At 41.7% G+C, this 24,543-nt stretch overlaps 1 protein-coding gene across 3 annotated transcripts; it reads left to right on the top strand.

Moving 5' to 3' along the window:
• Positions 1-759: 759 nt before the first annotated feature.
• On the top strand, positions 760-22,748 carry LOC117540175 (beta-2 adrenergic receptor-like). 3 transcript variants are annotated; one of them, XM_034206716.1, is made up of 4 exons: positions 760-980; positions 17,505-17,661; positions 17,772-18,063; positions 20,106-22,748. In XM_034206716.1, exons 2-4 carry the CDS (start codon positions 17,508-17,510, stop codon positions 21,115-21,117), a joined length of 1,458 nt encoding a protein of 485 aa, XP_034062607.1. In that variant the 5' UTR covers positions 760-980; positions 17,505-17,507; the 3' UTR covers positions 21,118-22,748. The 3 variants fall into 3 exon arrangements, with proteins under 3 accessions (XP_034062607.1, XP_034062606.1, XP_034062605.1); XM_034206715.1 differs by having other exon boundaries at positions 798-1,261; XM_034206714.1 differs by lacking the exon at positions 760-980 and adding an exon at positions 14,780-15,204.
• Positions 22,749-24,543: the final 1,795 nt, after the last annotated feature.

Here is a 24,543-nt window from a genome sequence, read left to right on the forward strand (position 1 = left end):
GCAATGGCTTGTAAAGTATAGCGCAGCATTATGCATATGTTTATATGAGGGGTCAAAATCCCATGCTCATAAAATGCTCATATTTTTTTCTCTTCATTCCCCACCCCCTAAATAAATACATATACCAATTTTAGGAAAAGTAACGAAGTTTGAGCAGTGTGGGTTTTATATGAACAGAGTTACACATATTTCAAAATGAGAAGTGTAATAACTGCAGGTGCCTCCCTGTCAGAATGACGAAGGTCCTCAGTGAAGCACAAGCCCATGTTTCTCACTAAATTGTACGTACAACTTATTAAAAAGATCAGTTCAATGCAACTAATGTCGTCTTAGTGTTATTGCATGATGTTAAAATTGGTTTGCCATGAATTTAGTGATGGATTGTAAACATTTGAAATGTAGCATTTAAGTGTTTCTCAGTTACAATGTTGTTGTTTTAATAAATCAGACACTGATGGTGCAGCGCTGTACTGTACCTCTTTGTATAGGCATTTTTTCCTTAACAAATAGTTTTTGCGCTGATCAGAGGGTACTTGGCTGAACTTTTTTTTCAAAGGGGGTACATTATTGAAAAAAGTTTGAGAACCACTGCAATACACTGTAGCGACCCTGTATAGGATGCTGAGGGTGTCACTCAGGCATCCCCGTCTCTCTGCCAATGATAGAGCTGCACAGTGATGCTGGTTGAGGTGCGGGCCTGTGGTTGGGGGAGCAGACGGGGGAGGGCGGGAAGTTGTGACGTAGACACTGTTATATATATGGGTATGTGTAGAAGTTAGTGTTAGTGGAGTGTGAGGTTGAACCCACAAGCTGTTCCTGAACCTGTGATCATCTGTAAAGAAGAAGAGTTATTAAATCCTAATAACTAGCAGCCTGTTTCCGACTCCCTTTGTGATCGTTACATTGGTGTCAGAAGTGACTTTTCGAACGGAGGACGTCTATCCTGACGGGAGTTCGTAACTGCGTCACGGAGCTAGCCGGTAAGCTAGCGGAGATGGAAAAGTTCAGCAAGATGGGAGTGAAGCAGGAAAGTAGTGATGGAGAGAAAGATGGAGCATGCGGGTGGTCGAAGGACATGAGTGGAGAGTTCATGAGTGCACGGGAGGCGAGAGAGCGCCTGAGAGAGTCGGCGGTGAAGATGGCTAGAGACGCGGGAATGTCGCGGTCTTCAGCGGCATTTACAAGCTGGATGTAAACAACAATGGCGGCGCCCAGCAACCAGTAGCAGCCGCCGCGTCCGTGAAAACACCCAAATACTCGGGTAAGGCAGACTGGGAGGCTTTCCATGCCCAATTTGAACTACTTGCACATGCCGGGGGGTGGTCAATAGAGACTAAAGCACTACAGCTAGCTTTGTGCCTCACTAGGGTGGCCATTTCCATAACACCAAAAAGGAGGACACTTTGGGATTATCTTTTAGTTTTTATCCTGGCTTCACAGAATCCTTCACACTCAAAACACAATGAGACTAGTGTACTAACCACAAGTTGAATGTCTATTTTTTATACTTTTGCCCTTTCCTGGCTGCTTCCAAGAGTTTTTTGTTTGTAAGGAGTCTCTGGTACATGTCTGTGCACTCAAATGTGAATTTGACACAAATTTGCAGCTCTGCCTTGACACTGTCCACATCCAGACGATTTCTCTCATTTCTCCATGCTGAGGTCATCATTGAGAACACACGTTCTGTATGGGCATTGCTACATGGGATGGAGAAGATATAGGCGCTGACCTTCCTCAGATTCACAAGTGGGACTTCTGCTTTGGAAAACAGTTTGAGATACCGCTCCTCACTGTGGCATCCTTCCATTGCTGAAGAGCTGAGAATAGCTTCCACCATGCCATATTCCTCATAGAGTCCATCCATGTCAATGTCTTTCAGGCTGCAGGCTTGGACTGCATCACTGTATTCTCCATAGGACACAGCAGTTGTGAGGCCAAGCTTTGACACTTTACTATGAAAGCTGTTCTCAGAGAAGTCATACCTTTCACTCACGTATTTCTTGGCTCTTTCATAGAAAACAAGAAAATCAGCCTCACATTTCTTTGCGAGATCAGGGGTTAGCTGCTTGAGTTTGTTGTTCACAGCAAAGCCAAAAAATGTGTCCTTTAACCTTCTCTCAAGTTTCCCTTTCAGTTTAGTCATTACCTTAAACACAGAGGTTATGCTGAATGATTTGGCCTCAAGTGCTTCAATGCAGTCTGAAAACACTTTCAGAATGTGACTGAGGAAGAGAAAATACATCTCAGATACTTCGTTACCATCCTCTCCAAAGCATTTCCACAACATCTTGGAGCATTCCTCCTCACCTAGACTCTGAAAGTAGCTGGTCAGGGGTCTCCAACACTTCAGAATTCTGTCAATAGATGGCAGCAGAGACAACCATCTCGTGACAATGTGCCGCAGCAGATTGCATTCCTCCACTTCCACAAACGCGCAGAATTCCTTCAACTGCGCGTTCTGCTAGCTGAGATGCTAAAATGGCTATACACCTTAAGCACAACATTTTCAATGTCAATATCCAAGTTGCTTGCTGCATATCTTGTTGCATTGTGCAGAATATGGGCTAAACAGTTTGCAGCGAGCACGTCTTTTTGAGCCAGTTTCAGTTTCTGATAAACACTGTTGTGTTTTCCATAGTTAACGCTGGCGTTGTCTGCTGCATATGCTGACATTTTTTTCACATCTAGTCCAGACATCTCCAGTTTAGATAGCAGCTGATTTGTTATAGCTTCTGACTTTTCGTTGCTATCACTGTAAAAATCCAACAGTGCATGTTTCACGCCCTCCTCAAAGTGAAAATATCTCAGTACAATGGGGAAACACTTGATCGTACCTTTGTTTGATGCATCACTTGCCACTGAATAATGCAGTTCATTTTATTTTATATAATCCACATGCGTCTGGACAGAGTAGGGTGCTAGGACATTTTCGCACAAAGCTTTGGCCTTTGTTTTTCCACAGGTCATCCCTTTTGCTATTGATGAGTCGTTGTAGATTGTGCGATCAACTTTTATTCCACAGTCTACACTCCTGTATGACTGGTGATGCTTCACGGCATGATACACTTTACAAAGTTCTGCAGCAGAGATTTTGTCATCTTGAGGCGATGAAGCTTCACGGAAAAACGATAAAAGTGAAGAGGCACCTGCGCTTTGATCGTTGCTTTTGTGCTTATCTGTGTTAGCATGTCTGTCGACAGCACCTTTTCCTTTGCTGCTTACGTCCACATCGCAACGACACAACGTGCAAAAAGCATGGAAGTCGTCCTTTCGGCTTTTTGTGAGGAATCCATGCTCTTTCGACCATTCAGGATTAAATGAAGTCTTTCGTTTCGGCATTTCTGCGGTTTAACCCTACCGCTAACTAGGTGGAGTTGGCTCATGAGCTAGTCGGCTAGCGCTAACGTCACTCTCTGCCACAGTGCGCTGCCGTGAACGTGACGTCAAGAAGCACATGCGAATTGTTTACGTTTATGAACCAATGAAATACAAGATATTTATTTGACATCGCATTCAGCCAATAATTTGTAAGACCACAAGTCTTACGGGGGTATATACTTACACATAACTTATTATTTGTATTTCTTTGTATAATTGTCTATTTTTTTTTTATACCCTAAAAGTATAAAATAGGGATGACCTCAAAAGGAGGACAAATGAGCGTCCGGCTCAAGGCTGCGCCGGCAGACGGACACAGACATTGAAAACCGGACTGTCCGACCTAAAACCGGACGTATGGCCACCCTATGCCTCACAGACGAGGCTCTTTCATGTCTGCTACTACTTAGCCTTGAGGACCGACACAGCTATGAAGCGTTAGCGGGGGCTTTGAAGAGGCGGTTTGGACAGTGTTTCCCGCCAGAGCTGCTCCGGAACAAATTGAGTAACCGCTGTAGGAAGTCTGGAGAGATGCTGCGTGCGTTGGCTAACGACGTGGAGAGCCTGACGCGGCGGGCATATGCACACATGCCACCCGGAGTGCAGAGTGAGCTGGCACGTGATCAATTAATCAGGGCTCTCCTCCCTGCGGACTTGAGGGTTGGGGTACAGCTGCAGCATCCACAGTCCTTGCAGGCGGCCTTGGAGATGGCTGTAGAGAGAGAGATTGTGTGGAGTGTAGCGGCGAGGAGCAACGGAAGGCCCGGTACCCACCGGCTGTGAGGAGCTGCAGAGTGGAGGAGAAGCCTGTATGGGTTACCGAAATGACTGAAAGTGTTCAAGTTTTATTAGAGGAGAAAATGAGGGAGATGGAAGCAGCTGTCAATGCAGAGAGGGAACTGTGACAGCAACAGGAGGCTAGACTCAAAGCGGAGCTGGCCTCTCTTGAGCGAGATCTCCAGGAGAGTAAAGAGAAGGAGAGCCTTGTGGCCTCTCTGGAGAAGTGCCTCCAAGAGGGCAAAGAGAGAGAAAGGAGCCTGGTGGAGGAGGGTGCCAAGAGGGAGGCGCAGTTCAAAGCTCAGGAGCCTGGAAGCCGAGAAGGACAACCTGGAGGAGCGTCTGACGAACCAGCTGTCCCAGCTCAATGGCAGCATCGCAGACTACCAGCAGGAGGCGGCGGAGCACTTGGCCGAGCTGCAGCGGGAGGTGGAGCGGTTGGCGAGGGAGAGGGCCGAGTTGGAGGCTGAGGTGCAGAGCGAGAGCGACCGGGCCGCCAGGCTGGAGGAGGACATGAGGCAAGCACAGAGAGAGCAGAAGCAGAGTCTGGTAAGCAGGAGGAGCTGCTGAGGGAGAAGCAGCTGGAGGTCCGGCAGCTGCAGAGGGACTGCATCAAGTACCAGGAGAGGATCAGCGAGATGGGTAGAGACGCTAAGGCGCTGCAGCAAGGTTACAACGAGCTCCAGAATAAGCTAGGACAATCCCAACTGGAGACTTTGAAAACTCTAGAAGACCTGAAAAGGACAGAAGCAGAGTTGGATACCTGTAAATCTCAGCTGGATGAGTCCCAGAAGCAGGCAAGCGTAGCTATAGCGGAGAGGAGTACCATGGAGCAGAACGCCCAACACAGAGAGGCCTCGATGAAGGCAGAGGGGGAGCAGACCCTGGACTCTGTGAGGTTCAGACTCGGAGGCGAACTGAAGGAGATGGAGCTGAGACTGGACGAGGTGGACAGAAGCGGAACTATGACACCAGGACAAGAGGGCAGCATTTCCGGGCCGGGGAGCTGGTCTGGGTCTACAGCCCACAACGGAAGAAAGGCCGGTGCCCAAAACTGGACAGTCAGTGGGTTGGTCCCTGCAGAGTACTGGAGAGGGTGGGGGTAGTGTTTGTGCTGAGTTTTATTTGTTCCTCGTGGGCGAGGAACTTTATAGTGGGGGGGTAGTGTAGCGACCCTGTATAGGATGCTGAGGGTGTCACTCAGGCATCCCCCGTCTCTCTGCCAATCATAGAGCTGCACAGTGATGCTGGTTGAGGTGCGGGCCTGTGGTTGGGGGAGCAGACGGGGGAGGGCGGGAAGTTGTGACGTAGACACTGTTATATATATGGGTATGTGTAGAAGTTAGTGTGAGTGGAGTGTGAGGTTGAACCCACAAGCTGTTCCTGAACCTGTGATCATCTGTAAAGAAGAAGAGTTATTAAAGCCTAATAACTAGCAGCCTGTTTCCGACTCCCTTTGTGATCGTTACAACACTATAGTCTAATGCTGGAAGTGGAATAAATTCGCTTATGAATAAAGTGTGGAACGTAACTCAAGGAGCGCATCTTGAAAAGCGCTTTAATAAGTTTGTCTATCTGACTTACTGCCGCGGAGCCAAGCCACACAATAACAAAGCGCAACATTAAAATAAGAACAGCTGTTTACAAGTGGATGTTTAATGACAATAAAGCATAACAATGGCTGAAAAGGAAAATGTGGAAACGAATGAAACTCCTATGGATCCAAACGTGAATGAACGTGAAGTGCCTGTGGAAAATGCTGACGTCAGACCAAAAAGAACAATAAGACCTACAGAAAAGGCTTTAGAAGCTAAGCTGGCGCAGTTCATTAAAAAAAGGAAAACGAAATTGGGTCAAGTCTCAAGGGAAAAAAATGAGATTGATTCACTCATGATTGATTATGGGAATATCATTGAGATGCAAGGTTGTCATGGGGTTTTCCAAATACTCTCCAAAGAGTTTTCAAACTCACATTACTAGGTGCAAGAAATGCTGTCAGAGCAAGAACAAGAAAGTGATCATGTTGACTGGTATCTCCCAAAAATTGCATATTTCAAGATGTGATGAAGAAATGGTTAGAGCTGCCTCCTTTGAGCCTGTGCCTCCTTCTGACCATGGCTCATTATATACTGCACTTATGTCAAGTCCACATAAAGCAATATCAGTGGGCATGATAAGCAAAAAAGGTAAAAGTTCTAGTGGCCGCAATAAATCTTCAACAGCTTCATCAGTAAGAAGAAAGGCAGAGGCAGAGAGAGCTGCACTCATATCACGCGCTGCTGCCTTATCACAGAAACACTCACTTGAAAAACAAGAAGCTGACCTGAAAGCAATGAAAGCCAATATCATAGCTAAAATGGAAAAGCTTGAGCTTCAAACTGATATTGATGCTGCAACAGCCAAAATTAAAACATTGGAAGCTTCTGAGGATGATGACTCTGATCCTGACGCTTGCGTGGGAGAGGAGCAGTATGACACGGGTCAGCCAGATGAAAGTGATGATTTCCAGGATGAAGAGAACCAAGGAAAACCTGTGGAGAAGGACAATAAAAAGAGTTTCATATACTTCAATTCAATGAACTCAAGTCATGCAGCCCCAAGTGGTCAAGTCCAAGTATTACAACTAGGGCCCACAACAAGGACAGCAGCATCAGCACATCAGCATCACTCCATCAAAGTCAGACAAAGCTCTCGGACAGAAAGCAATGACTTTATTCAAGTAATGCAGCGAAAAAACGAAATCACTGAAATGCGAATGAAGGAGCAACGCTTAATGTTACTCCCATCCAGAGAAATACCCATCTTTAAAGGAGATCCATTGCAGTGCCTTTCATTCATCAGAATGTTCGAACATACAATAGATTCTAAACCATCGGAGGCCAAGCAACACTTCAAACTGTGAGTAATTTAAAGGAAACAGACAGTTAGAACTGTCTGTTTAAGGCGTCTAGTGGTTTGATGGAAAGACAAGGAAGGAAGCCACGACACCAACAACTTTGGTGTGAAAAAAACAATACAACTCTGATACCAGTCAATGTTGCAAAACCATTTTGAATACTGCACATTTGTTCATTCAATTACCCTGAACAGATTATGATCAAAACACCGCAGGTAGCCATTGTCGGAAAATGGAACAGGAAAGATAAGGGGTAAAAACCGTCATAGTTGGTGAAGGACATAACAGCCGGAAACTGTACAGCAGGGGTGCCCAACCTTTTTTGAACCGAGAGCTACTTTTAAAGTTGCCAGTCTGCCGAGATCTACCAGTCCAAATAGAGAGGCGTAGCCATTACTGACAGCCTACTACCAGGTAAATACACACTTCTACTTGTATAAAACTGACCTTTGTACGATTAATACTTCATAAAATACTGCAGATCCTTTATCTTACCTCTTTCTAATCTACACACATACAAGTATTTAACTGAAGTTACACAATTGTTGTTGATACAGAGTTGGAGTTTATTCACACGTCACTACAGTGGGTAATGTTTTCAAGAAACATTGAACAGTGCTGCCACATGTGACACAGGGAAAAAAGAAAAGACTGAACCCTTTCTGTGCCATTATATAAAAATAGTGTTGCTACAAAAGTATAAATTAGGCTTACTAATAAGACAACTCAGATCTGAAGCTGCACAGGAATCTGCTGCCAAAGTGCAATAAAAAAGACAAAATTAATAGAATCAAACCCTTTTTTTGTTGCATTTTAGTAGATTATAAAAATAAATGCCTAGCAACACTAGTTTCTTAACCTGAATTGATAATAGACTATAATCAATTTAAACAGAACAGATCTTAATGTTTGCATTCTTATACCATTGTGTACAATAATTATAATGAATAAGTTCAAACAAACTAAAACTTACAGCTGATTAATAACGGTATCTAACTTGAGTTTTTATTATATCAAAAACGTGTTGAAATGCTACTGTTATTTTTACTGTCCCCCAAAAGCGCGTCAGCAGCCTCCAGGAAAGCTTCTTTCACAACTTCGCCGTCTTTGAAAGACTTCATGTGTTTCGCAAGAACGTGACTGACACGATAAGATGCTATGGTAGCAGCCTTGCTCTTGTTGTTGGCCTGGTGAAAATGGACTGCTGTGCATTTAGCTGTCCTTTCAGGCCCCTCCCCTTTTGGAGCGTAGGGCAGAATTAGGAGGGAATTCCGTCTCTTAGCGTTTGTGCACTGTTTTGAAATGCCGCTCCTAAATTACCCTTCTTCGGTAAAGCCACGCTCGCATTGCAGATAAGACAGATGGACTTTGAATTGGAATAGATACAAAAATAATCATCCTCCCACTCGGAGTGAAAATTATATAGGCCTATGTTGGGACAAACAAAAACTGCACCAACACCCGGTAGGCTTTTGCTTCCTTTATTTCCTCACTGCGCATAAAAGAACGTATTACTTTGCTTTATTCTGCTGCCAATGCATTTCTTTGTGCAGTATGTCTGAAATGCTTTCAACCAATCCATTGACACATTGTTTAAAATAAAAACAAATGTGTTTTTTTAGACACTTTGTTCTGCTCTGTAACAATAATGTATGTTGTAATACTACGGCTGAAAATTACAGAGCTTATCATGACATTTTAGCTGCTGATTTTTGAGGAAGCCACTTAGTAGAGAGGCAAAATTCAGTATAAAGTAACAGAGAACACTGCAGAAGGAAATACACAAAACAGACTCAAAGTGACAGAAATAGAAACAAACCACCTCAACATCCTCATTTCTTTCCCCTGGCTGTCCTCTCACAGTAACTTTCCTTGACTGATGATAAGTATTGAGATCATAAGTAGTGAAAGTCATGTTTAAGGTCTGTACACTGCTTCAGGACATGGCCCGGCTGCATTTTTAAAGAATTGGGGAATGATGTGTTATTTCTTTTTTTACTTTAGAGCCATTTTAGATGCTATCAGCAGATATGGCTTTGGTCCTGGTTTCTATAGCTGATTGCAAACCATCACTCATGAAGCTCCTGCCGTAAATTAATTGGCGTTTCCCTCCAGACTTTACCAGTTAGTTCAGTAGCGCCTGTTGCAAAACTGAACTCTTGATATTTCCTCGTGTTTCTGCCTCAGGTTCATTCTAGTGATCGACCGATATGGCTTTTTGAAGGCCGATACCGATACCGATTATTAGTAATCAAGGAGACCGATAACCGATATTTGGAACCGATATACATTTGCAGTCAAATCAGAAAATCTTGGTGTCAAAATGTAGAATAACACAAACTCCAACACAACTCAACACAACTTCTTTGAAATGCATTTAAGCATATATTATGTTTAATTAACTTTTAAACATCTTACAACTGGTTTCCTCTCTGTGCCCTTTTCTTTAGTGCAGCCATCTGCAATGAGTTAGAGAGAGACAAGAAGTGGGGCTGCAGGCTGACATGCTTAACTAACAATAATGCTTAATTTATTATATCTGTCTATCTAGCATAACATCCCAATAAACTGCTAGCAACTGCAAAACACTAGTGCTAGCTAATGTTTTGCAAACTATTAAAAGTGCGGCTATTACAGTAGACCTAACGTTAGTCTAGTAGCCGCACTTCTAATATTTTGCTAAACATTTGCTAGATACATGTTGGCTAGCTAATGAGCTTCACATATCAACCTGAAAAACTGCGAGGCTCCCCCCCCCTCCGCACCACAGTTACGGAGCCTACACACGGCGGCGTGCGTTGCCGCTTCAACGCTTCTGCCCATTCACTTTGAATGGGGTGACGTCACGATTCGCCGAACTGCATTGTGGGAGCAAAGCGTAGCTTCTCTCGCGGTGCTCGCTGCAAAAGTAGAGCAATGTTCTACTTTTGCCGCCTCGACGGAGGCGTCAGCCAATCAAATCCCGCGTATGCAAATCTGACATTACAAGCGCTAGCCAATCAAACGCGTGTATGTTGGGAGAGCCAGACCGCAGTTATTTCCCATATGTCAAAAAATGGAGGAGAAAATTATCGTGGCGGTACTATATGACCAGTCCCTCTTTACATACAGGGATACAAACCGGAGGAGCCAGGCATGGGGGGAGGTGGCAGAGACAGTGGGTGAAACTGGTAGGTTTTCGCCTGTTTGGGGAGTTTATATCCAGTGTACTTCGTTTGAATGGACAGCTAGCAAGCATAGACAGTATATTTAGCCAGCATGGATGTAGCATGAATGCTTTGCTTTGTATGTCCGGGGCGGGACATTCATGTGATTGGTTGTTGGTCGCGTTGTTCGTAAAAAATCCCCAAGCTTCAGACACGCCCACCGCCAAGCGGTAACGCACGCCGCCGTGTGTAGGGGCCGTTACTCCGCTGCGAGACGCTGCACGCACCCCCAACTCTGACTGACTTCCCGCGTCCCTGTGTAACTGGGAAACTGATAGAATTGGATCATAAGATCTTGGTGTTTTTGCAACTTCAGCATAGGGGATAGGGATGTTTATTGAACTTCGGTTTAACACATGTAGCCTATGGCTCTGCCGCTCAGCGCTGCTGCTTGCTTCAGTCTGTGTCTGCGTTCTTTCGCACCTGCCTGTAATCTGAGAAGGTCCCGCCTCTCTGGCTGGCTCCCGCCCGGAAAATCTTCAGTAATAGCCTATCAGATAGCGCTGTGGACGGGACATTGCTCGTGTACACAGAGTGGTGACTGCAGCCAGAGAAACGGCCGCATCAGAGCCAAAGTTTTATCGGCAATTTGATAAAAAAAAGGCCGATACCGATAATCTGTCAAATGCGGAATATCGGCCCCGATAATCGGCCCGTCTACCTCCCCCAGCCCCTCGCCAATCTGTCTCCCATCCCACAGCTCTCTCCTCACTGCCTGCCCTGCGCCAGATCAACAAATTCTCAATAAACTCAGTAAATGGTTGTCTGATGTATGACTGCTTATGTTTGGTCCTAAGACTTTAACTGATAATAACAGATGTTGTATTGCAGGATGTAAACGTTTAGGGACAACAAAGCAAAGCGTGTGAGCGAAGTTTTGCAGGTATTTTGAGTTTCAAGGAAGATTTGTGTTTATCAAAATTAAATTGGTGATTCAAAATAGTATCAATACAATTGATAACAAGTATGCCAAAGTGTGTCATACATTGGCACAACTTCCTTAAGTCATTAATACCACATCAGTCAAATGGACCAAGAATGATGCAATGTTCATAACAGGGGACCAAGAACAACAGGCAAATTACAGACAAGAATGGGATTTGTATAGGAACCAGAGCTGTGACATCAACGGATGGACACTTAGGAATTGAAAGGTGAGGAAGAGAAAGTATGAGAGGGAGAGAGGAAGGAATAGGACCAGGACAGGAAGAGGTGGAGAGAGGAATGTGTTGGGGGTAGACCACAGACAGAAGGAAATGGCCACAGAAACATAAAGGTAGGAAGTACAGAGAAGGTTGCATCGACACCAGTCGGGCCACCGCATGTTTTTTGTTCTTCGTGTGGTTTCCTCTGCGAGTGTTCAGCTCTTCCGATAAACGGCTTGCAGGCTCCAAGGTCTCAACATTGGCCTGTAAAAACAAACAGAGGACTGTCTAATGCTGTTAAACTGAATGATTTGATGACATAATATGGGTTTACATCATGAGCTGTATCTACACTGAAAAAAGAATGATAAAAGTCTGAGAGTTTGCCTTATTTCTTACTCATTTTCTGGGAAAAGAAAACAATATTTTGTTTAAAACGGTTGCTTCCAATAAAAACATTTTTATATTCAGTACTGCCAGTTTCACTATATTACCTAATTTTCTTAGAGGAAAAACATGAAAAGATCTCCCTCTCTTTATGGTGGCAAGACTTCTATAAAGTATGAAACGTGTTGGCACGGACAATATGACGTGTCTGATGCAGTGCAGACAATAGAGACCGGGTTCTCAACCTTTTTTAACTAAAGGTCCAGTTCTGATTGTTAAAACATTTCCAAGGTCCACCTTCCCAACTAACGGAGAAAAAAATATATAATTTGGAAAAAAGGGGAAAAGAACCGTAGCTCGTTCTGTACTTGTCAGTTCTCGTCAAAGTACAGAAGTATTTAAAACCATTACATATATTATTTCTTACAGCAGAGATTCTGACAAGTGTCAGAAGGAAAATTAAAGGTGTAATGAAAATCATAAATAACGGCTGAGATCAGTTGCTTCATTTTCCTGGTATCGTGCAAGCTGACCTACTGGGAACGTTGAAAGGACCAAAAGGCCATTGTTATTGTTGTTGGTAATGTCACGGCACAGAGTGTTGAGGAAATGGTTTTGCATCTGGGGAATAAACACCAAGCCTCGCTGCTCTACCAGATACTCAGCAGGCCGGCGGTCTGATGACGAACAAAAGATATCCTACCTAAACCCCATGACGGATAGAAACCAATCAATACAGCAACCTTGCACCTTTCCTACTACAAGACCCATTTTGACCCATATAATGGCTACACTCAATGCCAGATATGGCCATAGTACGTCCATGAACTATTTGATTTACCTCTAAAATGGTACAATGTCTTAAATGCTGAGGTAAGTGGTATATTGGTAGGGGATTGTAAAACATTTTATTCACAAGCTAGTTGTTTTAAACTACTAAATTAACCGCGATCTACAATAGAAAAATGCTATGTTGTGTCTTAAGACTTGTTCTTTTGGCTGTTCAAATAAAAGTATTTTTCAGACTTGATAATTAATGTAATTATCTGTTTAGTTTAGTGTTTAGTGTGCTATTAAAAATACAACATTTTTAAAAAAAATCAGTCCACAGTAAATATGGAAGAGAATTCAATAGTGCAGGGCTACCCGGAGCTTTACAATGTGTCCAGTGTTCCCCTAAATTCATTTTACGAGCGCTACTGATACAATGTCACAGTGTTTGACCTTTAGCGCACTATAGCACACACAAACACACACACACACACACACACACACACACACACACTAGTGGACTCAAATGTAATGATGCCCCACATGCTACAAAACGTGTGTGTGCTGGTGCCCCAATGCATACAGCTGGTCAATTTATCAATTTTTAATTCAGAATCACAGATACAGATGTTCTGTGTGTGTGTGTGTGTGTGTGTGTGTGTGTGTGTGTGTGTGTGGTGTGTGTGTGTGTGTGTGTGTGTGTGTGTGTGTGTGTGTGTGTGTGTGTGTGTGTGGTGTGTGTGTGTGTGTGTGTGTGTGTGTGTGTGGTGTGTGTGTGTGTGTGTGTATGTGTATGTGTGTGTGTGTGTCCTTTCACTCTGCAAACAAGTCCCTTTTTTACATTTATTTATTGACTTAGTGTGTCTATACATGTACTTTGTTTGAAATATAAACAAAACATTTTTAACAGAAAAATTATTTCAAAAGCAGTCAATAAAGTAAATAAATGAATTAAAAAAATAAAATAAAAAAGGCCGGCCAAATATTGCTTGGGACGATTATTTCCTTCCAAAAATATGGGTATTGTCAGTCCCTGTACCATCTACTATGCAAATATTGAACTGGTGGAGTTACACTTCCCTGCCAGAATATTGACTCGAGGAAGATGAATCACAGAGCTCATATATTCACACTTACTGCATCAACCAGCTATTTTGGCCACACGAATGTTGCTCTGGTTATTTTCTGAAAATTGCCCTGATACATGATGAAGAGTATGTATATGATTAGAGGAGCAGAGAATGAAGAATGAAAACATAAAGAGAAAACCATGAGTAAAACTCTCACTGAGGTGTTTCAAGTTTTCTCTGGCAAAAGAACATGACAAATTAGACAGAAAATAATTTGCTTTCGTTCTTAACCTGAATACTGGCTGGAGGTTTTGTGTTTGAAAAGTGGTAAAAAAAAAACAATGCCGCATCACATGGATGGCAGGGTGTACTCTGTGGAAATACTATGACTTTACTCATAAAGTTATGTTTGTTCTTTTTTGTGAACTAGGTTGAACTCAAACAAAAATTGCCTACTTATGCAGCATGAATTAATTATTTGTGATGGGTTGTTTGGATGCTGGGTTTAACTTGTTTGAACTGTAACACATTTGGTGCATGTGTGTGAGGCTTTTGTTGTGTATACAAGCAGGTTATCATCAGCATAAAGCAGACAAAACGCTGCAATCAATGACACATGAAACACATGTTGGATTCCTTAGAAATATAATTTAACTACAATAAAGATATGTCAAATAAAACAAATATAATATGCTTGAATAACATGTTAAGCTGTGTGGTTTAGTATAGTCAACCAAACTCAAATTAAGTTCAAAAACAACAATAAGAGGTAGGTTGTTGAGAATCTGTTTAGCTGTCTGATATTTTATATTTATAAAGAACCTCTAACCTGGATTCAACATCATGAAGCATTTCTTGACTGTGTTTCCATAATGTCTTATCTCACCATGACCACAACCTCGACCCACCCTGAAGTTGTTTTTGTGAGTTTAACTGATAATAATTGCAACGGTTTATTTTGTCTCTATATGATAAAGTGAAGCATATAAGAATACAGCACAAAAGGGTATTCAGGTTCATTACGTTTAAAACTGCTTCACTGCAGCAGTACAGCTGCACAGCAGCCAAACGCAGAAGTCTGTGGTTTTGTACTGCAGGACTAATGTGTGAATGTTAAGTAGGGTGGTGCTGAAAGAGAGCTCAGAGAACCTGAATAAATACAGGTTAAGAAAACGAATGTTTCCCAAAAGGCACTGGGTGCTGTCGAGCTGTCAGTACACTGCAGAAATGCGATATATACTAAAAAGCCATCCCTTATCTTCTGATTGGCTACTGTCCGGCTGTGATGTCACAAGGGCTTGCTTATAAAAAAGTGTGACGAGCTCAGCTGCTTCCAAAGGGCAAGTGTGGTCGAGGCTGACAGGGTGTTATACATGTACAGGAAACAGAAAGCGAGGCAGAGTGTGTGAGAGAGCGTGTGTCACACGTAATACCAGACATTCATTACTCAACAGGAGAGGGAGAGAGCCCAAAAGCTGCTGACAAATACATTATAATGATACTTTGTGCTGTGGATTTAAAGGTGTTGGGATTATCAAATCACTGGATTGTAAAGCACAGGACGGAGCCTGAAGGTAGGAAAACTATATAAATGTTACATTTTGTTACATATGCTTCATACACTTTAAATAAAGTGAATACATATATATAGATTGATATATTTAAAACATCTAGGGATGACACCATGGCTATTTTAAGACCTCATTTTAGTGTGTAAAGGTTCAAACGTGGTTAATTTAATGATGAGCTCAATTCCATAAACAAATCATTTCAATAAAAAATGTAAACATTAACTTCTCACATTGAGTGAATCCAAACAAGCTTTCATCTTTAACATTTATGGTTAAGTCATATCAGGACAGCGGCATGTTTTGTGGCTCAGTTTTTATTAGAGAATCCTTTGTATATATAGACGTGTTTCTTCCCCTACAGTTTGATCTGCTGTCATCTGTTTATTCTATTAAGCACTGCAGTAGCTCGGTGTCCTGCGTGCATGTGTACTTTTATGTTTGCATGTGCACTTGTGTATGTACTATTGTGTGCATTGTTCTGTGTTTGAGTGCTCACAACAATTACTACAACCAAGCCTACATATTGAGATATTTATGTCAACGTAAATGTTTTGTTATTATTGACCTTAGAGACCTAATAGTTTCCGTGTGTGTATAAATGTTTAAACAGCTCATGCAGGGGGGAGAGCAGAGAGCCACTTGTCTTTCGCAATCTTTATTTTGTATGACTGCAGGTTGTGGTCCAGATTATTGATCTGATCAAATGGGCAATAAGTCACGAGGGACCATTAAAGAGTGTGAAGGGTGACAGAGTAACATGTGCACTGAGCATTTGGAAAACATGAATAAAAGACAAAATCATTATTTTGGTAGTATAGCCTAGGTGCATTATCATTTATCAGGTGCAGACTGTGCGGTTCTTCATTTATTACAATTATAGCCTTCTAAGCTGCAGTAATGAAAGATAGATTTTTTAAATTACTCTGCAGTCAACTGTAGATCCATCACTTTCTCTGGTACCTGTATATTCTCTAAATGGTAATGTGCGGAGGACATTTTAGGAAAGATGACACTGATACTTATGCTCTGTATTACTACAGTAATGACAGTGTACGGCTTTTACATTCATTCCACTTGGGAAATGAATGTCATTAAATAAAAATCTTGTCCTAGTCCAGCCTGGCATTTTAAAATGCATCCCGAAATTCAACACTTTTAGTCTTGACCACGGGAGAAGTGGAGTAACACCTGTGAATCAATGCGTCTCTTTACAGCTGGCATGAACATGAGTTGTGAGTGTCTGGATATGTTGGAATCAGGCCAATGTACATATAATGCATGTGTCCATACACACAGAAGATACAGTTAACTAAGAAGCTTTTCAAGTTAGTAAGGGGTGCTTTGCACTATTCCACTTCTTTTTTTTTCTCACTTTTTTTAAAACTATTTTTCTTTTTGTATTACTTTTAATATAGTATATTTTGATATGTTTTTAATATTGTCTGCTTATCTGTATTATTGTGTTGCATTGTTGGAGAAACCTGTGACCTAAGATTTTCAACGACATAATTACTCTGTAGTAAACAAACAGGCAGAATGGAGGGAAAAAATAAGTTGCTGTTAGAGGAAAACAGCAGGCGAGTGGCTTTGTGCTACGGCAGCCTATTTACACATACTATATATGTATGTATTCTCCTCACTGTAATATACCTTATGATAAATTCTACTAAAGCCTTAATGTGTAATAAGTATAATAAATGCACTGTACTGTATGGTCTTGCCCTGCCAGTTGATCCTGAGGCAAATGCATCACTGCTGCAGGATTAGAGCAGCCTATGCTATTTTTTCAAAACATAATAACGTGTACATTATGATTGACTGAAACACTTTGGTAAATAGTAAATTCGACATGATAAATAAAGCTATTACATAGCAGAACAAAATGCTGATTGCAAGTTACCACAGGGAGAGAAAGACCCAAAGGCATGCAGACTACTAAAGTTGGTGAAAACGTGAGAACAACGAGGGACATATAAGTTATAACTTCCTCTGTGAAAGAGCACATATCGTTTTATGACCTCAACCCAAAAGGGAGCCCTCAGCGGCTGACATGAAAGGCTTTCTTCATGCTGCTCCAATTTAAATGCAATTCGCCATGTTCTTCAGCAGAATGAATCATCTCCTGATTTACAAATAGTCTAACTCTATTCATGTCATTATCATACTGTCTCTGGGAAGCAACAGGCCTCAACAGAAACATTAAATGTGTAAAGAAGGACTGGAAACCTGAACTGGCATGCACTTGCGCTCTCTCTGCTGCGTTAATCTATGAAGTTAATTGTGTTGATATGCTCCTCATGTAGATCATGGAACATGCAGGTGCTGTCTCAGCACAGGCTAACCAATCACAGTACAGCAACTCCACTGTATCAGATTTGCCAGAGAGATCCTCGGAGTACAGCGATGCAGAGCTCGTGCTGCTGGGCGCAATGGCTATTCTGGTTCTGGCCATAGTTTTTGGTAAGTTACACAAAATGTAATCACTGCGATTAGTTGATTGTTAAATAAGGATCAACGCAACTTCGACAACTTCCAGTTACATTACTATGTATATATTTTCTTCTGTCCAGGTAACGTGCTGGTGATAACGGCCATCCTGCGGTTTAAGAGGCTCCAGAAAGTCACTAACTTCTTCATTGCTTCGCTGGCTGTGGCCGACCTCATCATGGGTTTGGTTGTGGTCCCCTTTGGCTCCAGCTACATCCTGCTGGGAAAATGGCAGTTTGGAAACTTCATGTGTGACTTCTGGACCGCAACTGACGTGCTGTGTGTGACGGCCAGCATCGAAACTCTGTGTGTGATTGCTGTGGACCGATATCTCGCCATCACCTCGCCTCTTCGATACCCAACGCTAATCACCAGGTATGACCAAGACTTTTTGGTTTGGATGTGTTGAAAGATTGGCAAGGTTGAGACACTGCAATCATAAGTGAATCTTACTAAATAAGCAGAAGTACAAAGTAATAAAAGAGCTGCTGCTGCTCCGCCCGTTACATGTTGTAACTTTCTGTCATGTTGTACATCCAACCACACCCAAAAAGTGATGTCACAGCAGGTGTTTTCATCTTCTGTCAAAGGCAAAAACCGCTCTGGTGTCACTTTTTAGGGTGTAGACAGGTAAAACTGCTGTAAAATTGGAATCCATAGACAACACTAACTTTCTGTCTTTAAGTCAGCGTTGTTATATCCTCCCCTCTGCTTATATTGGTTTGGTCCAAATAGGCATGGCCGGCCCTAGACTTTTGGGGGCCCTAAGCGAGCTTTGGCTTGGGGGCCCCCCTCACTCTAGCGTGTTATTCTCACTACACACAACACGGAACCAACTTTTGTCTTATGATGTTAGCATAAGCACACATATTGTATAAATAAGCATGTAAACACTGTGGACCTAACCTCCTAGGGGGATCCGGGTGCATGCTCCCCCGGGAAGATTTTTTTTTAAATATTGAAGTTAAAAGCATCAATCTGGTGCACTTTGAGAGCAAAATTAAGAGATCTATGGATACATCTCTCAACACCCATATGAAACAGAACTGTAAACACATTTTTCTTTTTGGATATTTTACAAATCACTCTTTATTCTTGTTTTGTCATATAGTATTTCTTAACTGTTTTTCATTTATTCTCTCTCGCTGTCCATCTCATAATGTTCACATAGAAACTAGCTGTCAAGAGGAATATCATTCCGAATAATTATAATTTCATGCAAAAATCTGTAACAAAAAGAGGTTGCACATTTAGGTGTTGTTATGGCAACGTCAGTGGCCAAACAGCCACATGTACTGCTGCAAATACGTTCAAACATGCTTTCACACGTAAAGCAGTGGCAACTATGCCACCATTTCAGCTGACTTTTTCTCAGAAATACTGTCACATAACATCCATATAGTTCAGTGCTAGGTTTATGCTTAGCTAAGCTAACTATGAAACACTTTAACTGACAGGACTCAGGATCAACTGTGTACTGTAAGGTAGCTACTAGCTTCATGTCGAACAGTAAGTCAACATTTCCCAGAGAGCTTTCTTTGAAATCACCAGGTATCGCTAAAAAACATTACATTTAGATTGTGTGACAAAGTGTTTATGTAATATATCTGGCTAGCAATAGCTACTTGCTAACGGTTTAGATTAACCCCGCGATTCAAAGTAACGTCAACGTAACTGTAATTTATGCTTTGCACATACATTTTCATTTTTTTGTTGTTGTTGCTAGGGGGCCCTTAGTGGCTGCGGGGCCCTAAGCGGCCGCTTATGTCGCTTAATGGGTCGGGCCGGCTCTGCAAATAGGTAACAGTTTTGTTGTATTGTTCTTTAAGTAGCAAGTGTATTTCTCATTATTTGGAAAGCGTTACTGCGTATGTTATGTTTCTGCATAAAAAGCGGTATGCAGCCTTTGTGGCTTCAAAGGAAGCAGCGCAATATCCTGTAAATTGACTTGAGTGATGTTGCTTGAGTCAGCGTTGGCTGGTACTGACTTTATATGTTTGCCAATGAAAAATAATATACAGGTGTAGAGTTATAAAGCAGCCACCCCCCTTTCTCTGCTTGAGGCTAGCAGTTGGAAGCTACATTAGCACAGCTGAATATCTGCATTTCTGTCACAAGTTTTGACAAGGGGAGAAGAACGCAGAGAACAAGGAAAATACCTCTGGTTCTTCTTTCTGACAATGCTATAGCAGTGTAATGCTAACTCAGTGAATAACAATTAAACTTAGGATGTGCCCAGATATGACAGAAGGTTATTTTTGCTAACAAATTGATACTATCACATTGCTTTTAAAGAGACTTTATTACACTTTTAGAAAGCCACCCCATTTCTAAATCTACATCTGTCACCTGTCAGTGTTTCCACTCACCTTTTTACAATAGTCCTCATCTGTGCACTCTCTGTTGTCTCCTGCTAGGGGTCGGGCCTTTGCAGTGGTCCTCTGCGTTTGGGTGGTGGCCTCCCTCATCTCCTTCCTGCCCATCCATCTGAAGCTGTCGATGTCACACGATGAGGAAGCTAAGCGGTGCTTGGAGGACAACTACTGCTGTGAATTCAACACCAACGCAGCATACGCGGTGTCTTCCTCGATCGTGTCCTTCTACCTGCCGCTGGTGGTGATGATTTTCCTGTACGCCAGGGTCTTCCAGGAGGCGCAGAAACAGCTGGAGAAGATTAGAGGGAGGGAGAGGCACTTTTCTCACTTGCATTACGCTGTACAGCTGTCTTATCCAGAAGATAGTCCAGCATTGAACAAACGAACAGGAACTCAGGAGGAAGAGGAGAGACTAAACATGCAGAAAACAGGAGATACAGACACAGGGAAGGGGGAACAGATAGCAGAAAGCAGAGCAAGGACAGAAAAAGGTGAAGGAAAATACTCTGCTGCAAAACGTCTTAAGTTCTGTTTGAAGGAGCACAAGGCTGTAAAAACTCTTGGGATCATCATGGGAACCTTCACCTTGTGTTGGCTACCCTTCTTCATCCTCAACATCCTCATTACCTTCCTCAATTTAAGGGATATTAAGCTGCTCTTCAGACTCCTCAACTGGCTGGGATACTCTAACTCGGCCTTCAACCCACTCATCTACTGCCGCAGCCCCGACTTCAGGCACGCCTTCCAGGAGATACTCTGTCTCAGGGGCAAAAGGGGGAGCAGGGGAGGGAGGAGAGGATGGGGATGGTGCAGGGACAGAGATTGTTACACCAAGCCCCCAGGTAAGACGAATGTGGGCTCAGACCTGACTGGTGTCAGGGGGCTGGACCTTCAGCAGAGGTTGGGGTGGAAGGGCAGTTTGGACAGCTCTATCCGGGACAGCTCGCTAAGTCTGGCTCCGACTCCGACTCCTCTCCTGGACCAGGTTTTAGAAGTAGAGGCTAACAGCTCTGCTAACGGGAGTTGTAAGGAAAATCTGGCTTCAATTGCCTGAAGTCTTTACATTGCGAAAGTCGAGTCGTGCTGTGAAGTTTGGTGGAGTTCAAAATGTTTGTTTTGGTTTGACAAAGACTTATTGTTTTTTTAGGCGGTAGCTTGAAGTGTTGCTAGCCAATATTAATATGTGTATTCAGTCAGTGTTAGAGAGGGTTAATGTGTGGTCACTGTTCTTTTTTTCAAAACAGCTACACAAGTAAAACATGTTCAGCAGTGATTGTCGGCATTACAAATAGTCTGACTTAAAGCTAGAGGAATGAATGAAGATTAAAACAGATTTTTGTTATCAAAAGTATTCAGTATTCAGACCCTGACTGATATTTTCAACAGAAGCCATCACATTTGCAGTGCTGAAAACTATGTTTGCCAGCAACAAAGGCACAAGCCACAAACCCACCATGAAGCAGAGATTAAAAAATACATTTTGTTTGCCCTGTAGCTAAACAGTCTTATATGAAACAGAGGGTCTCAGTTGAGGCTGACTCATAATAAATTCCTGTGTTTTCCATTCCTTCCTGATAAACCTCAGAGCAGGTCCTGGTGTATATTTGTGTGTAAGATAAACATCTGAGACCCAAACTTGTGACTATGATAACTTTCTTTCTTTGTGTTCGCTTTCTCCCATTACAAATTCGCAGGAACTATTTTCTCCCTCTTTATCTTTCTCTGTCCCTCTAATAACATTGGTCAGAAAATTGGTCAGATAGGGGTGGGAAGATGATTTTCAGGCAGTTGGTTCTGTCTTGATAACAATGTATGTCACAATGCAAGGTAATAACTCATATGTTGTGCTTATTTTTGACATTACTCAAAAACGTAGTTGAAATTAAGGTGTGTTTGAATAGGTTTTAATGTCAAATAATGATCTAATTATATTAAAGTAATCATTAATGATTACTTTAATATAATGTGTAATCTTAGTAATGTATATGCTAATTAGCATATACATTTAGATTACATTACACATTATATTAAAGTAATCATTAATGATTACTTTAATATAATGTGTAATGTTAGTAGATTGCATTACACATTACACTCCAAGAGGACGAATTACATATTGAAATGAATCTCCCTAGCCCTGCTTGTATGTGTATGGATGATTGTATAGATGAATTTACACCTGAACTGGGTATTGAAGGTCAATAATTAGCAGTTGTTAGTAAATATGTTCTGTGTGTGTCTGTCTGTATGTTTTGTGTACCTGTGATGTGATGATTAACTATTTGTGCGGAGCTTGAAATGTGCCATTGAATATTTTCAATGTACTGTAATGTGTCCACAGATTATTTGAAAGTTGGAAAATACTTGTTTTTTTATTTCAAATTCAGTTATTTATCTGTGCCTCAAAAAGAACAGTTGTTTTATTGTGCAATTTGTATTATATCTGTAAATACATGTGGAGTAGCACTGAAACTCGAGTTTACACTCAAATGTTCGTTTAATACTTTGTGTGTACTGAGACATAACTGAAAAATGTAATGTAAAAACCAAAAGTAGGTTTGGGTATGTAGTTGTGTGTGTACAAGAGGAACTTTTTTTTATTTTCTACCTCCATCACATCTCATGTCGCTAAATATTTATTCATAACCTGTTGGATCTTTTTGTGAATAAAAAAATGAAGTTTGACATGTGTCTGAATCTGTTGCTCTGCTATGTGTTTATCAAGTGGGTGGATGGGTGTGTGATCATACGAGACAGACTGCCATAAAGAAAGAGAGGGAGAGATAACAAAAAGATAAATAAGGTTAAAATTAGCTGGGTACTATTCATAGCATGTCGTTCAACAAACAGCCCAGGGTCATTTAGGGTTATCAGACTGGATGCTTATCGAATCTTTCCTTTAAAAAGTGCCAGATACTGCAATGCAAATTCTAAATGAGTTAGTTAGCATTGAAACACACTGACAATTTGCATAAAACAAACAGTGATACAGACCCCCAAGGAGCATTCTGTAATCACATTTTAATAAATCATAAGAAGTTACCATAACCTCTATAAACAAATGATTGCAGATGCTGAATCTGCAGAATGTGTAGGCAGTGGGTCAAAGTTTAGTATTGGCAGTGTGCTAGTTTCCATTGGCCGTCAGAAAGGTATTGACCAATCCGCTATAAGTAGGATTTGGTTGCATGTTCCTGCAGACGGAAAAAAGGGGCTGAATATATTGGCCAATGTGCAATATAGAAACACAATGCCATTCTGTACAATGATTTAGCTTTTTAATAATTTAACATACATGTGAAACTGTTACTAGAAGTGTTCATTTAGTTCAAACTCCATTATGACGTCTCAAGTTGCAAACCGTACTATAAACAACTCCTTGATATCCGCTTTCTACACCAGAATCTGAGAAATATTGCCGCCAGAGGCTTATCGTCATCAGATCAGTTTCCAATTCAAGATTTGAATGACCATAACTCTGGTAATTTTTGAAAAAAACTACTGAAAGTGTTCTTTGTCCACTAAAAAATGGGATCAGGAAATGTGATTATTTTCACTGTGCAACTTTAACCTTTTAACTAAGCCCATGGGACAGAAGCTTTTTGTGCGTATCCAGTCATCCAGTTGCAAGGACTCTGCTATACGTGTGTGTGTGTGTGTGTGTGTGTGTGTGTGTGTGTGTGTGTGTGTGTGTGTGTGTGTGTGTGTGTGTGTGTGCATGTGCGTGTGCGTGTGCGTGTGCGTGTGCGTGTGCGTGTGCGTGTGGCGTGGCGTACAGTGACAGGTGCAGGCGGTCACGGCACACGCAGTATCAGCTACTGCAGAGGAAATACAATCAGCTATACTGACTCAATTCACGCAGACACACACACACACACACACACACACACACACACACACACACACACACACACACACACACACACACACACACACACACACACACACACACACACACACACACAGCTTTACAACTTTATGAGAAAGCACAATGTGTGTTTAAGTGTGAATTTGACCTGTTTAAATAACAAGTTTCCAATTTGCATAACGTTTTTGTTATGTGTCCTACAGTATATGTTAGCTATATTAGTGTCTTGTCGTATTTTTGCATTAGTTTTTACTGTATAAAAACCTGCAAATTGTCTTCTGAATGTTTGTATGTTGTGGTTTAAATACATAAAATATGTTTCTTGTCACAGATTCACATCATAAAGAAACCTTTAAAGTTTTCTCAGTGGTAATGTAAATGTGTTTCTAAAAACGTTTACAACATTGAAACAAGGCATGGACATTAATAGTTGGTACCATATTTTCGTTCTGTGTGTGTATCTGTTTACAATTCAACCCCTTAAGCTTTACTCTAACTCAAAAGTGTTGTGCACATTGAAGCATTAAATCCATTGGGAACTTGAAATGTTGTTCATCATGCCACCTTCCTCTGCCACATGCGAGTGGCTACCCTCTCTTCTGTCAAAGATTT

This window comes from Gymnodraco acuticeps, unplaced genomic scaffold (assembly GCF_902827175.1).
Source record: "Gymnodraco acuticeps unplaced genomic scaffold, fGymAcu1.1, whole genome shotgun sequence".
In the NCBI taxonomy this organism is placed as follows: Eukaryota; Metazoa; Chordata; class Actinopteri; order Perciformes; family Bathydraconidae; genus Gymnodraco; species Gymnodraco acuticeps.

Excerpts from the sequence above, each read along its gene's own strand:
- LOC117540175 (XM_034206716.1), top strand. The coding sequence starts at position 17,508 with ATGGAACATGCAGGTGCTGTCTCAGCACAGGCTAACCAATCACAGTAC. Across the intron at positions 17,662-17,771 it reads GGTTCTGGCCATAGTTTTTG|GTAACGTGCTGGTGATAACG; the intron begins GTAAGTTACACA and ends TCTTCTGTCCAG. Across the intron at positions 18,064-20,105 it reads TACCCAACGCTAATCACCAG|GGGTCGGGCCTTTGCAGTGG; the intron begins GTATGACCAAGA and ends GTCTCCTGCTAG.